Source organism: Gopherus flavomarginatus, chromosome 7 (genome assembly GCF_025201925.1).
Source record: "Gopherus flavomarginatus isolate rGopFla2 chromosome 7, rGopFla2.mat.asm, whole genome shotgun sequence".
Taxonomy (NCBI): Eukaryota; Metazoa; Chordata; order Testudines; family Testudinidae; genus Gopherus; species Gopherus flavomarginatus.
This window is the reverse complement of record NC_066623.1, coordinates 106,544,128-106,559,587: the sequence shown is the minus strand read 5'-3', so window position 1 is coordinate 106,559,587 and position 15,460 is coordinate 106,544,128. Positions and strand designations below refer to the sequence as shown.

The window sequence follows — 15,460 nt, the reverse complement described above, 5'->3', positions numbered from 1 at the left end:
GAGGCGGCGGCGCGGGGCGGTTTGCACTCGCTCAGGCACCGGCTCGCGCAGCCCCGTCACGTGCCGCCGCCGCCGCCAGGGAGCACGCGCCTGACCTCAGCCTTGAGCCTTCTCAGCAGCCTTCCCCCGGATTCAGTCCGGCGGGGCCGCCGGCCACTGCCCGCACCGTCACAGCGGGAGCCTGGAGGGAGCCGGCTGTCACCGCACCTCTTGTGGGAGGGGCTCTGCCCTCCGCGGGGACGGGGGGGTGAGCGGCCAACTCCGCCCCCCCCAACCGCCGCTCACTCGGGGGTGGGGGAAGGCGGCTGACCCGCAGCCAATCGGGAGCCGCCTTGGTTCTGAGGCGAATGCCGAGCCGCGGCGGCTGGGGCCTGTGGGGGCTGCTCCCCACCCAGCTCCCAGCGGGAGGCGGCGCTGCCGGGGGCCCAGCCGAGAAGACCCCCGCCGCCCGCGGGGAGGATGGCCAGTGTGAGTACGGGGGCGGGGGGCGGCTCTGCACCCAGTCCGTCGTGCTCCTCCCGCAGGGTCTGCAGGTGCCGGGACTCCTGGGTCCCGCTCCCCGGCTCGCTGTGGGGAGGCGGCCGCCAGGACGGGCTGGACGGGCTGGCGCTGCCCTTGTCGCCAGTCCGCACGCACAGCTAGCGTGTGGCGATTCGCCTGCTGCGCAGGCTTCTGCCGGCCCCGTCCAGCAGCAGGTCTCCGCCAGGAGGAACCCAGCCCCGGAGCGCTGCTGGCCCCGCACGGAACGGGCATAAAACCGGGGTCCAGGGTTTCCTTCGCTCGAGGAGTTCGCAGGATCTCCCGGGAAAATGACTTTCATTTGCTGCTGCTCAGACATTACCGGGTTTTTTTTGCTGCGATTCTGTATTTTAGGGGGCATTCTGTGAACTGAAAGGCTGTATGTTGTAGCAAATGTTTGTTTACAAGCAATGCCTTCGCTTTAGTGAGCATCTAAAACTCTTTCACTGTTCGGTACGGTTGGATTTTCATTTTGCATTTCTTTCAGTTTGGACAATGGAAAACTGTGTTTTTCCTTTTCTACAGTTTGGCTTTCACGCACTTGCAGAAGGAGTTTTATTTGCTGTAGAAGTATTTTAGTTGATTACAATCAAAAGCGGAAATACTTTAGATTTTTTTTATAAAAGATTTATTTTTACAAACATGTTTTTTCTTTGCCCTAAACAGTGTCCCTTTAAGTCTACAATACACTTCCTGTTCTAATCCTTTCTAAATCCAAATTTTAATTTACTTGCCTTAAAAAACAAACAAAAACCCCTGCTTACTTTTGACACAGGCCAAAAGTGAAGTTTGTGTGCAAGGTTTGAAGAAAATCAGTCTCTGTTATAGAGATCTGAAAAGTTAGCATTAAAAGCTGGGTGGGAAATGTCTATTGGTGACAGAAACCTGCAAAAGGAAACAAGCATAAGAGGTTGGAAGAGACCAGGAAGTGTGTTTGTGGGCTTATCTATACTTAAAATGCTACAGTGGCATAGCTGTGCCACTTCAGTGTACACCAGTGATTCTCAAACTTTTTGTGCTGGGGACCCCTTTCACATAGCAAGCCATTGAGTGTGACCCCACCCCCATAAATTAAAAACACTTTTTAATATATTTAACACCATTATAAATGCTGGAGGCAAAGCAGGGTTTGGAGTGGAGGCTGACAGCTCGCAATCACCCTCATAACCCCCTCACGACCACTTGAGGGGTCCCGACTCCCAGTTTGAGAACCCCTCGTGTAGACACTACCTATGCGGATGGGGGGGGTTCTCTAAGCATAGATATTTCACCTCCGAGAGGCTATAGCTAGGCTGATGGAAGAATTCTTCTGTCTACATGGGGAGTTAAGTTGACATCACTACACTGCTCAGAGCTGTGAATTTGTCTCATCCCTGAGTGATGTAGTTATGCTAGCATAATTTGCTAGTGTAGAACTGGCCTGAACATAAGATTAAAGAACAATAGTAGATAGTTTCTTTTTTTTTCCACATTCCTTTGCATAATATGTTGGGCATAAATTATGGGAATATTTTTTTCTATAAAACTTTATGAAAAACATTCACTTATATAAAAAGTTTTGTAAGCTCCTCCCTTCTATTTAACTTTGTTGCAAAAAAGTATTACTAGTTGCCTGATACTTCAGGATGGAATTTGTTTGTTCTGGTTTTTTATTGCTCAATTCTTCCCTAGTTCAGGCTCTCTGTTTACACTTTTAGTGGACCGTAGCCAAATCTTGTCATTGTGTGTCCTCTTATTCTCTTTTTTTAAAAAATTAGTCCTAAAATCTCTAAATTTTAAAACTGAAGTCCATCTCCTTGCCAGTCATTTGCACCTTTACACCTCTAATTTTTTTATTATGTTACTAGAAACGTGTTTAGTACTTCACTAGTTTTTTCTTACAGAGCTTTCTTGTTTTGATGTTAAACATTTTACTGCTGGGTTTTAGTTGCCTATCCATAGACCTTGCCAAATTTGATTTTTATTTTTCATCATGTTGACTGATATTGATATTTATTTTTAAGCATTTTTAAAATATTTATTTAAATTTTCACAATTATGGGAAACTAGAGGGGGTTCACACAATTATTTAATGACAGTAGATGTTGATTGGGTTTGTTTAGTTTGGAAAAGAGAAGACTGAGAGGGCACATGATAGCAGTTTTCAGGTATCTAAAAGAGTGTCATCAGGAGGAGGGAGAAAACTTGTTCACCTTAGCCTCCAATGATAGAACAAGAAGCAATGGGCTTAAACTGCAGCAAGGGAGATTTAGGCTGGACATAAGGAAAAAGTTCCTAACTGTCAGGGTAGTTAAACACTGGAATAGATTGCCTAGGGAAGTTGTGGAATCTCCATCTCTGGAGATATTTAAGAGTAGGTTAGATAAATGTCTATTAGGGATGGTCTAGACAGTATTTGGTCCTGCCATGAGGGCAGGGGACTAGACTCAATGATCTCTCGAGGTCCCTTCCAGTCCTAGAGTCTATGAGTCTATGAGATTCAGAAAGTTAAAGCTTTATAACCATTAAAAAGTGTCAACTTCAAATGTCAAAATATACAAAGTAAATATTGTTAAATCAAACTTGAGTTCTCAAGCAGCATTTTGTTTCTTGGCCCATTTGTAAATTTTGATGATGATTATTATTAATGGAAATATTTTTCGTCAGTTTGTGTCTCTGGTGAAATTGACATTTAGTGATAAAAATCTAATCTCTCCAAGACTACCTATTCATAATTCAGATGCCCTTTACCAAGAGTATGGACCGCAATCTTTGGAGGAAGTTCAGAGCTGAACTCAGCCGTGTCCTCTTCCCCTTCTCCTAGGGACTTGACAGTTGGGGGCTCCCTAGAACTTCCTGCCTCTGTAGCAGCAACTCAGTCTCATGAGTAACCTATCATTTTCCCAATGCTCTTTGGGACCATAGTGAGCTTTTCTAACCTTTAGCCTCTTACTCCTTCCCAGTACTTTGTTGCTGGCCAGAGTGGTATGCCCTCAGCTGTTTGGAGTCCCTATCACTATTTCTTCCCCTGTTGCGCAGAGAAGGAATGGACAAGAAACAGACAAATGGCTCTTGATGTTGAAAAGCAGATCTGTCCCTTAGTCAGGGAAGGACTGGTGTGATCAAATAACTGACAGGGCCCATCAAAGGACTAAATTATCTTGCTTCTTTCTCATCCCCAGAGCAGAGACCTGCAGCAAATGGGAAGGGTGTTAGTGCCTAAAGTTAAAAAGACTGTTTAGTTTCCCTCTGCGTCAGATGAGGAGGAGAAATTGCAGCATGGTTGGGCTGTGCGGAAGATAAGGCACAGGAAGAGAGTAAGAAACTTGTTTCTGGGATGTGGTAGACATAAGTGGTCTGAAGTCACCAACCCAGTAGAATTCCACAGGAGATGTTTTGTTCATAAATGCTTCAGTGGAATAATCAATCAGGAATTCACCCTTGCTCAGAAACGAGGCATGTGGCTTCCTTACTTTCTCAAAGAAGCAGCTGTGTGGACTAAGAGAATACAAAGTATCAGACTGATGATAATAAAAAAGTCACACTGAAACTGTCCAAACAAACATCAGAGGCTTGTTCTTCTATTTGTCCCCAGGCTGGGGACATGGAAATGAGGACATGGGGACATGGAAATAAGTGGAATTAACTTAAGTATTTTGGAAGGCCAAGTGGAAGCACACATCCAATCTGTTGTCTTCTCCCTCAGGCAGGTGCCAATTCCTGTAGTATTACCACCTTCTCCCCTTAAGATGACTGGATGTTTTTCGGTCAGAGGAAGGGGAGAGTGACAATACAATTCTTTCTTCTGCCGAATTTTGTTCCCATCTAGGCTCATAAGGTCATTCTGGCTCTAAGCCTCAGATGGAGTGAGAAGAAGCACAACACAGTGTCACACATTCTCACCACACCTGATACTGCACAAGAGCCATGATAAGTGTTCCTTCTAATTTTTCCCATCCAGGTATGGAATGAATTTTGTTGTGTACCAATATGGGGGTGGGGCCGAGGGTTTTCGAAGTGTGGGAGGGGCTCAAGGCTGGGGCATAGGGTTGCGGTGCAGGGGGTGAGGGCTCTGGGGTGGGACCAGGGATGAGGGGTTCAAGTGTGGGAGGGGGCTTGGGCTAGGGCAGAGGGTTGGGGTGCAGGAGGTGAGGGCTCCAGTTGCAGGTGTAGGCTCTGGGGTAGGTCCAGGGATGAAGGGTTCAGGATGTGGGAGACGGCAGAAGATTAAGGTAAAGGGCTTGAGAGCTCTGGCTTGGGATGAGGCTTTGGGATGGGGCTGGGGATGAGGGTTTGGGGTCCAGGCTGCCCCAGGTCTGTGGCAGGGAGAGAGAAGGCTCTCTCCTTCCTCCTCCCCCCACAGCCTTCTCTCTCTGCAGCAGCTCCGGGGGCTGGGGGAGAGGCGCCTTGCCTCGTCCGCCCTCCTTCTCCAACTGTCATCTTCCAGGCCTACCTGGAGCCAGGCACCTGAGTGCAGTGTGCCTGCCTGTGTGGCTCTGCTAATTAAGTGTGAGGCCCTTGGGGGGCCTTCTGCGCAGGCGTGCACCTTTAAAGGGAACATAGGCCATGATATGGATGGTGGGGCAGATCCCCATTCTCATCAGGAAAGAGTTAAAGAGCTCTTCTGGGGGCAGAGTCAGCCTTAGCCCCCCATGCACATGTAAGGCTTATGAAGCCTGGAGAAGGGTGGGTCCTTAAAGGGAAGGATCCCTGCTCAGTGCAGGACAGCACTTTGAAGGAGCAGGACTGCATGCCAGAGCTCCCCAGCCCATGGAAGCAGGGGTAGCTGACTGGGGGAATGGCTAGAGAGCTTTGGCTGCCCAGGCCTTCTTAGAAAGGAGGAGGGCTGGTACTTATTTTTTTCCCTCAACTTCCCAAAAGCCTAGGACTCTGCTTTTGTGGCCTAGGGAAGGATGCTGACTTTGTTGTTTGGACTGCTTTAATCTTGTCCTGCACAAGGGGATCAATGCCTGGAATCGCACAGCTGGAGAGCTGTGTCCCAGTTGCTGAGATAGGAGCATCACACACCCTCTTGTCAAGGGGTGCTGGATGGATTTGCAGCAGTGGGGTTCTCAAACTGCAGTGGAGTGATAGCATACACATCCTTAATTTTGCACTAGACCACCTTGCCACAGAGAACAGCAACAGCAAGTGCTCTTTTTCTGTGGTTATCCAAGTGCTGATGGATCACTGGGGACACTTCACAGACATCAGAGTTGGCTGATCAGGGAAGGTGCATTCTGCTTGCATCTAAGAAAACAGAAGTGTTAAGAAAGCTGCAAGCAGGGACTTTCTTTCCTGGCCAGCAGATTACGAGTGGTGGTGATGAAATGCCTATCATGATCCTCAGTAACCCAGCCTACCCCCTCGTCCCCTAGTTCATGAAGCTGTGCAGCAGCCTCCTTGACAGCACCAAGAAAAGATTCAACTACTGGCTCAGCAGATGTGGAATGACAGTTGAATGTGCTTTTGGTAGATTGAAGGTGCGCTGTTGTTGTTCACTCACAAGATTGGATCTCTGTGAAAAAATATCCTAATAGCTATAGCTGCTTGCTGTGTTCTGAATAAGTTTTGTTAAGCAAGGAGGGAAAAGTTGCTGCATGGGTAAGGGTAAAGGTGGAGCATCTGTCCGTGGAGTTAGAATAGCCAGACACAAGGGCTATCAAAAGAGCTTAGTGTGCAGCTATATGGCTCCAAGAGGCATTGAAAGAGCACTTTAAAAGTAAAAAACAGTAATGTGGTGTATTGTGCTCTATCTGATCCTGCTGTTCTGGGGTCTGTTAAGAACTGTGTGGTGCTTGGTATATGTCTATGAATATAACACTGTCACTGATCCTATGAGTTGTCACAGAGAACAATGACTGGGTGCCTTCAATACTGTTGCGCGTTCTGCAGCATATATTGGGAATTAATAAAGATGAATTATTTTCCAATGATAGAATTTTACTGAGTAACAAAACCACTTAAAAAAAAATTCTGTGCAAATTAAAAGCAAATACATTAAAACCTTAATAATTTTATGGAACAGAGCTTAAAGAAGGGAAAAGAAGATTCATGTACTTTTTGGCTACATCATTTTCCACAGGCAGCGTTGTTTTAGCTCAGTGGTCCCCAAACTTTTTGGCTGGCAATGCCAGCTGAAGGACCATTGCAGTGGTGGAGCACCCACCGAAATGCCGCCGAATTTCGGCGGCGACACCTCTCAATGACGTCGCTTGCCATTGACAAGCAACGTTATCGAGAGGCTTTCCCGTCGAAATTCAGGAGCGACGCCTCTTGATGACGTCGCTTGTCGACGGCAAGCGGCGTCAGTGAGAGGCGTCCCTGCCAAAATGCTGCTGTGGCGTTTCTGTGGGTGCTCTCCCAGGGCCAGGACGCAGGCGCATTAAGATGCCCCGTGGGCGCCATGGTGCCTGTGGGCACCGCATTGGGAACCCCTGTTTTAGCTGATATCTCACTCCTGAGGGTGACAAAGGCACAGGTAGCACAGCTGCTGCTAGTGATCTGCAGGTGCCTTGGCCCGTATTCTGCTAGCTTGTTTACTACAGTGGTGCCTACTGAAGTTAGTGCCGACTGGCGTGGGAAAGTTCCTGATGCAGAGGAAGAAGTTAGGCTGCCATCTCTAGAAACCTTTGGAAGAGGATTGCAGAGTATCTCCATGAAAGTTTCAAGTTTGGGGTCCCATTATTGTAATGGGAAAGAAATTTACACACACTTGAGTTACCTTTCCCTGCATCAGGCTCACCTGTGCTCAAGTCCTGTGACTAACTGGACTACAGTGGAGTCTCAAACAGATCCTGGCTCGCTACATAGTTGGACCCTCCCTCTTCCTGTCCTCCTCCACCAGTCACATGTATCACGTCTTTCTCATTGTTGCTGTTCGCAGCAGGGGCCTATGGCTTGATCCCTTTGAAGGCGCCACATATGCAGTGACGTATGAGGTGATGATGGGGTCTCCTCCACGTATGGCATGCAGCTCTTTGTAAAGCAGCAGGTCTGTGGCTTGGTACCGGATTGACTGTTGGCCTCCCTGGCCTTCTGGTATGCCTGTTGCAGTTCCTTTGCTTTCACGCTGCACTGCTGCTGATCCTTGTCGTATCCCTTCTCTTCCATCCCCTGTGCAACCTGCTTGTAGGTGTCCACAATTCTCTGGCTGGTCTGTAGCTGTGCTTGCACAGCCTCTTCTCTCCACAGGCTTAGGAGATCCACTGTTTCCTGTCTGCTCCAGGCCAGAACACAGCTGGAGCATGTTGCTGGCATGGTTAGCTGGGCAGTTGTGTATGACAATGGGGAGCTGCTGGGTCTGCTTACCAAGCTGGACAATCAGGAAAAGGCATTTAAAAAATTCACTGGATTTTCAAGTGTGAGGGCTTTCAGTCTCCATGTTCCCTGGAGTTCACAATTGTGACCAGCACGGTCAATGTCAGGAATTGTAGGACAGCTGCTGGAAGACTATTTTATGGTCTACATAGGTAATATAGTGTCGACACTCATGTTGTGCCAACATCAATGTGTTGACCATGGCTCGATGACACTCAGGGAGATGGTGTCAAGTATCAGAGGGTTAGCCGTGTTAGTCTGGATCTGTAAAAGCAGCAAAGAATCCTGTGGCACCTTATAGACTAACAGACATTTTGGAGCATGAGCTTTCTGCATCTTACGAAGTGGTTATTCACCCACAAAAGCTCATGCTCCAAAACATCTGTTAGTCTATAAGGTGCCACAGGATTCTTTGCTACTCTTACAGGAAGATGGTGTAACTGCACTGCCATAATGGGGTGCTTACATCAGTGAGAGACCAATTTAAGTGTAGGCACATGCACAACTAGATCAATGCAAGGTGGCTTATGTTGACTTAACTTCAAAGTGTAGAACAGGCCAGTGTGATAACTTTTTTCCTCCCGCCCTCACCCCCAAGGTCGTCCATTTAGAGGAGAGAGCTAGGCATATGAATTGTGTAATCTGGGACCTAATTAAGTATAGATTAGGAACAAAGTTGTGCAGGTAATTAAGACTACCGCTCATGGCCTGTTACCCCAGGTATAAGGGCAAGAACGTAACATAATATATCATTGCTAGATGAATCACCAGTATTGTGGTAAAAATCTATTATAGGAGACTGACACTTCTATAGCTAAGGTTAAAACCAAGTTTCTGTTTAAAGCTTGATTTTTCTAAGTGCTCTAAATTGCACACTTTTACTTGGATTGTCTTGAAATTTGGTGTGTCACAGAGTAGCTTTAGTGATCCAAATTGAGGGTCATTCGAACAAGGGGTTCCTGAGATACAGCCATCTGAAAAAAGCAGATTTTCTTTAAATTGACATTTTTTGCATTGCTTTTTTGCATACACCTGGTGATCAAAAACCATGGCTCTGATTCTGGCACAACTTTGTCACATGGTTGAGGGTTGCCTTCAGACAGTGCATAGTGCCCACTAGCCCTTTTGGAGAGCAAAATTTGTGACATTATTAGCAAAAGAGTTTGCTTCCCCACTTAGGGTCATGCCCAAGGCCTGGTGTACGCTAGGAATTTACACTGGTATAACTACAATTCTCAGAGGTGTGAAAATTCCACTCGCTTGAGAGACTTGGTTATACCAGTCCAACCCATCGGTGTAGACAGCTTTAGGTCCTCCCTTAGAATTTTTCCATTGACCTAGATACAGCCTGTTGGAGAGGTGGATTACTTAAACGCCAGTGGAAGAACCCTTCCTGTCAGCATAGGTATTGGTCTGCACTGAAGTGCTACAGTGGCTTAGTTGTGCTGCTGTAATGTTTTAAGTGTAGAAAAGCTCTAAGACTCAAGCACCAAATATTATCCTGAGCAGGTGGAGGGAGAGAGAGAGGCAAGTTCAAATCCAACCCTGGTCAAAAATCTGAAATAAAAGAGGAGGCCATTTGCTACAATTTGCCTCTGTCAAAGTTTTTCTGTTTTGGAGATCTGAGTACAGCAGGCAGAAAGCACTGAAGCTTTTCAAAAAGAAGAAGAAAAAATTCTCCCAGCAAGGATTTGCAGGTGTAAGAGGGGGAATTAGGAAGCAGAACAGTGGGGAGATGGATAGAGTGACAGGGCTTAAGGAGATGGGGATAATGGGAATGGGTGGAAGTGGAGGATTAGAGGATTTAGGGGACTATGGTGGGCTGAAGGAGTGGAGGTTAGAAAGAGTAGGGGGAAGGTAGTGTGAGAGACTGGGAAGAGGGACATGTAGGCAAGTGGCAGAGGGACTGGAGGAGAATAGGGGCAGGGGTCCTGTCAACCTCACATTCTCCCTTTCCATGTGTGAACAAGGATCTGGGAGGGATCTCTACCCAGCTATGGGGGCTGAGCCCCCTCACGTGAGCTGTGGCATGGGGAGCTCTCCCCATCTACAGGGGGTCAGGAAATAGAGTTGAGGTCCATGCCCATTCATCCTTAACTCATTGTCTTTTGAGCAATGTTCCATTACGTCCATAAAACATACTCATGTTCTACATTTGCACTGTACTGAACAGGAGCTACCTGCACCCTCCCTACAATCACTCAGCCTACTCCACAGAACGAACATAACACCTTTTTCAACCTTATGCACACAATGCCATCTAACACTATATGGTAGTTTCATTTATGTATCATTTAAGCTTAACAGACCATTCTCATCTACCTAGCTTCTGACAGTCCTCATAGCAAGAAGATCCCTGTGCCCCAATAGTGATACAGCCTACATAACATCAGTGCTCCCTCTAAGCTGCATGCCTGTGTAGCTGCACAAGGGGCCATCAGGGGCCACATACTTGTTAGTACTGGTGTGTACGTGGTCATAGCCACAGGTGGACCTGCATGTTTTGGTAAATAGCAGTGAGGGGAGATGGGTGGAGAATGGGCAGTGGAGGGCAGCGGGCTGAGGTGGGTGGTGGGTGCAGGGTAATGGGGTGAGGTGGGGGATGGTGATGCACAGGCAGGACTGGCTACCCCTCCAGCCCCAGGAGGAGCTTGCTGCCTGCCCTGTCCACCCGGGCTCTGGGGAGTGAGTCCTCTCTCCCAGCCCTGGGGCTGGGAGTTGGAATCCTTGGGAGTCAAGAGACTTTGGATCTTTCCCCAGTTCTCCCACTGAGTTTCTGTGTGGCCTTAAAGTCACCTCACCCCACACTGTGCCTCAGTTCCCCATTTTCCAAATGAGAATAACGATGTTGACCTTCCTCTGTAAAACACTGAAATTTATAAATGAAAAGCACTAAATATCGTTGGCTTTTAGATTTGTGTTTTAAGAGGAAATTACCAAAACTAGGAATATTGGAAATATTTTTGTGACTGTTTTTGTCTGATTTCCAGTGACGACAATTCCCTGTTGTGGATTTAAACTTCCCTTAGCACTGTTTGCAAAGCTTTTGTGGTTTATCTAGGGGCCTGATCCTGAAAGGTATTACTCATGTAGCTGTTACTCATGTGAGTGGCCTCATGAAAAGAAGTGGCAGAACTTCATGTCAAGTGAAAGTTTGCCTGAGCGGACCATGTGTCTGTAAAGTGCTGTGTAAATTTACAGAACTATGTGTTTCACTATAATAACCCAGACATTGGAACATTGTACGTGCGCATGAGAATCTGAAGGTGATTTGACTGTGCTACTTTAATTGTCCAGGCTGATCCAATGTAAAAATATAAACAACATGAAGGTTGAGTAGTCTATAGACTTTTAAAGTGCTTTGTATTGTTAATACAAGAGGATGGTAGTAAGGGGAATTTTGAGTATTTTTGAAAATGTTGAGCCTTAGTGAAACATGTATGTTGATTTCTAATATGGTATTTATATTTTACAGTCAGATGAGATCTTTACAGATTAAGCCCTGTCTGAACATTAAATGTCTCAAGCATTTTGCATAAGAGGAAGCGATTCTTCCTGTCCAAAATTCCCCTTCTCTTTCCAAACTACTACATAGTGCTCTCTGTGCTGTTGGCCTAGCTGGCTGCTGACTTTCCTCTCTAGAGGTGGCTGCATTTCAGTGGTGCATTTATATGTCTAGTTTGTGGAGCATGTACTGATCCTTATTGAGGGAGGCTGTAGGAATGAATAGATGGATACTGCAGATGTCTCCTGAAGACAGACCTTCCCTAAGACCCAGTTAGGTTCTAACAGTAGGACGTTGTGAGCTCTTAGTTGGATAAGGGCTGCTATGAAAGTACGGAGTGATAGCGCACATCCGCATATTACCTCGATACTGGTGCTGCACATAATAAAATTTATTCCGCAGATGGATGGAAACAATTAGAGGGGGCGTTGCACAACACAGCACTGAATTGAGAGAGACTGGATATCTCAGAGTGCACATATACCTCTTTCCTTTGATCACACACACAGGGGTCAGAGAAAGGGACTCAGGGACACAGCCCCTCCAGATTGCCTCATGTTACAATCATAGCTCTGCCAAGCTGCTCCAAGTAGTTCTTTCACCATTCAGTACAGCTGCAGCTATGGCCTGTTCTACATTAGAAAATTAAGTTGACTTAACTGTCGCTCAGGACTGTGAAAATCCACATCTCTGCGAAGTGTAGTTAAGCTGATCTAACCCTTACTGTAGGCAACCGCTTCTCCTCCTTTGCTGCCTTAATCCACCCTTGTTTGAGGACTCTTTCGCAGAGGTAGCTCAGGTTGCAAAGCTGGATTCATTTTTTCCCCCCAGTGTAGAGAAGTTTTTTTTCGGGGGGCGGGGAAATAAGTATATAGTCTCCTTAAATAGTAGGACTGGAAGGGACCTCGAGAGGTCTTCTAGTCCAGTCCTCTGCACTCAAGGCAGGAGTGAGTATTATATATATATACCATCCCTGACAGGTGATTGTCTAACCTGCTCTTAAAAACTTGGAGATTCCATAACCTCCATAGGTAATTTATCCCAATGCTTAACTACACTTGCACTTAGGAAGTTTTTCCTAATGTCCAACATAAAACCTCCCTTGCTGCAATTTAAGCCCATTGCTTCTTGTCCTATCCTCAGAGGTTAACAAGAACAATTTTTCTCCCTCCGCCTTGTAACATCCTTTTATTTGCCGAAAACTGTTAATATGTCCCCTCAGTTTTCTCTTCTGCAGACTAAACTAACTCAATTTTTTCAAACTTTCCTCATAGGTCATATTTTCTAGACCTTTAATCATTTTTTGTTCTCCTCTGGACTTTCTCCAGTTTGTCAACATCTTTCCTGAAATGTGGCAGAGCTGACTTTTTTTCTAATATTGTTACAGCTCTGCCTTTGTTTCAAGTAGAAAAAATAAACACCTTCAAAGCTACAGTTTTTCTTTGTAAATATAGTGTTTACTTATTTTAAAATAATAACTTTCCATTTTATTCCTATGCTATCTCCCCCTAAGCTTTCTTTTCCTTTAACTCTTAATTTTCTAGTGCAGAACTAACTTTAAACAAAATAGTTTAAAATCATATGTACAGTAGAACCTTAGTTACAAACACCAGAGTTGTGAACTGACCAGTCAACCACACATCATTTGGAACTGGAAGTATGCAATCAGGTAACAGTAGAGTGGAAAAAACAAACCAAATACAGTACAGTATTGGGTTAAATGTAAGCTAGTTAAAAATAAAAAGGGAAAGAAGCATTTTTCTTCAGCATAGTAAAGTTTCAAAGCTGTAGGAAGTCGATGTTTGGTTGTAAACGTTAGAAAGAACAGCCATAGTGTTTTGTTCAGAGTTATGAACACCTCAGGAATGAAGGTTGTTCGCAACTCTGAACAAAACATTATGGCTGTTCTTTCAAACATTTACAACCAAACATCGACTTCCTACAGCTTGGAAAGGAATTACACTGTATTACATTCTTGTGAAGTTCCTTTCCAAGCTGTAGGAAGTCGATGTTTGGTTGTAAACGTTTGAAAGAACAGCCATAATGTTTTATTCAGAGTTGCGAACAACCTTCATTTCCGAGGTGTTCATAACTTTGAAGTTACACTGTATTACATTCTTGTGAAGTTCCTTTCCAGCATCTTGTTGGGATATTCCTGTGATAGTTTAAAGAATGTTTGAGAAAGTGGTACTAAAAACTCCTATGCCTTTCAACGTTCATTCCGTCCCACAAATATATACCCAGGATGCATGTTTCCATATTGCTATAAAAGAGGAGCTCAGCAGGATTTGATTTTAATCTATAACTGTTGGTAAATGTTGATTTCAGATGACACACCTGAAATGCATATGTTGAGAATTAATATTTGAAATTATTAATATGGGAAACCACCAAACATGAAGGTAACCATAAATTCCTTTGTTAAATTCAAAGGCCTTATAATATTGTTCTAAAGGTGCCTAAATAGTGAGTAATTTACTACATCCAAACAGTGACAAAACATTTATAAGCATTTGATTGAGATACTTACAGATGGGCTAAACTTGGGGTGCTTAGACCCATGTTGGTTGGCTTCAGTGTGGTCAGGCAGGTATTAGCAATGTACCCTTTAAGACAGCAGTTCTCAGACTGTGGGTTGGGACTCCATTTTAATCGGGTTTCCAGAGCTGTCTTAGACTTGCTGGGGCCCAGGGCCAAAGACCAAGCCCAAGGGCTTCAGCCCTGGGCAGCAGGGCTAGGGTTGTCTGGGGCTGAAGCCCTTGGGCTTCGGCTTTGGCCCCAAGCCTAGGGCAGTAGGGCTTTGGCTTCACACTCCTCCTCTCTTCTCCTCCTCCCCTCCGGGTGGCAGGCCTTGGGGCTCAGGCTTCAGTCCACCCTCCTGGGGTCCTGTAGTATTTTTTGTTGACAGAAGGGGGTCATGGTGCAATGAAGTTTGAGAACCCCTGTAAGAGTTTACTTTTGTTTATACCTTTCAACAAATATTAGTGATGTCACTGCCAAGTACTGATTTCAGCTAAAAAACAGTTTGAGACAATTCCCCCTTATTTTCAGTCTTAATCCAGATAAGATTTACAATCTCCTTTCTTCCCAAGGCCTTTGTTCCCCTTCTTTTTTCTCTCCAACAGTTTTCTATTGCACATGGATTCATGTGGACTTTTAACACTGGTGTGAGGGTCAGGAAGGGCCGTGTTGGTTCATTTTAAGGCAGATTCTTATTTAAAACAATCTGCAGTCACCCCTGTCCGTCAGAAGCCGCCTTTTTAAAAACTTTACCTTATTGTATTAGTTCTTTAAACCAGACATCCTCCCTACTTCATTCCTTCTGGCCTTATAATTTATTATTTAAGGCCTTCTTTCTACTTTCTAGTCAGGGCCTTTATTTACAACACACACATTTCCTTAACAAATGTTAAGCTAAGTCTAATTCTTCAATTTCATACATTCATAATTTGCTACACCATGGAGGTAGGGAGGGGAAATCCGTTAACAATTGCAATGCACCTGCGGGGATTGGGTGTCACCAGCAGCATGGGGAGCTCTCTGCAGCCCTGCTATCATGGGAGTGAGAGAGCGGAGCTGTAGATGGCTCCCTGTATGGCTGCTGGGCCAGTGACACCTAATGCCTGCAAGCACAAGGCAGTGGGGAGGCTGGATCATTCATGTCTGGCAGAGCAGAGGGCCCCAGCCAAGGCTTTATGAAGGAGGATGAGCCCCAGGTTGTGGGGGAAGCCACTCCTCTGCTGCACAGTTTCTTATGGCTCCCACACTTCTGGCTGGTGAGTGAATGAGGTAGGTAACACCCAATCTCTGCAGGCACTAGTTGTGAAGAAGGTTGCAGTCCTGGCAGGGCAGAGCAGAAGACACTTGATCAAGACCATGAGAAGTAGTCCTCATCCCCAGCTGTGGAGGAGGCCACCTTGCTGCTGAATGTCTAAGCAGGTCTGCTTATTTGTGTGTAATTAAGTAATTTTTCTACTTTCTCAAATAATGTCAAGTATAGTTTTAAAAGGTAAAAAATGCAACATTGTATTACGTGACTTCGCATCTCTTGTTGTCTGTTTTTAGGTACATCACATGGTCAGTTCTTTTTCATAGATTCATAGGTTGTATCGCCAGAAGGGAAGAGGGTGATCATCT

General features: G+C 45.5%; 1 protein-coding gene across 7 annotated transcripts in view; it reads left to right on the top strand.

The window, feature by feature from the left end:
* The window catches only part of OSBPL9 (oxysterol binding protein like 9), a 127,424-nt gene that overhangs the window by 38,327 nt on the left and 73,637 nt on the right, over positions 1 to 15,460 (top strand). Inside the window, exons 1-3 of one of the 7 annotated variants that reach the window (XM_050961668.1) lie at positions 325 to 468; positions 4,328 to 4,459; positions 5,877 to 5,981. The exons of 4 other annotated variants lie outside the window; for them this stretch is intronic. In XM_050961668.1, the coding sequence (XP_050817625.1) occupies positions 5,880 to 5,981 (102 nt within the window). In that variant the 5' untranslated portion in view covers positions 325 to 468; positions 4,328 to 4,459; positions 5,877 to 5,879. Of the gene's footprint in view, positions 1 to 324; positions 469 to 4,327; positions 4,460 to 5,876; positions 5,982 to 7,692; positions 7,760 to 15,460 lie in introns of those variants that run through there. 2 more of the 7 variants (XM_050961670.1, XM_050961669.1) reach the window with 2 other exon arrangements.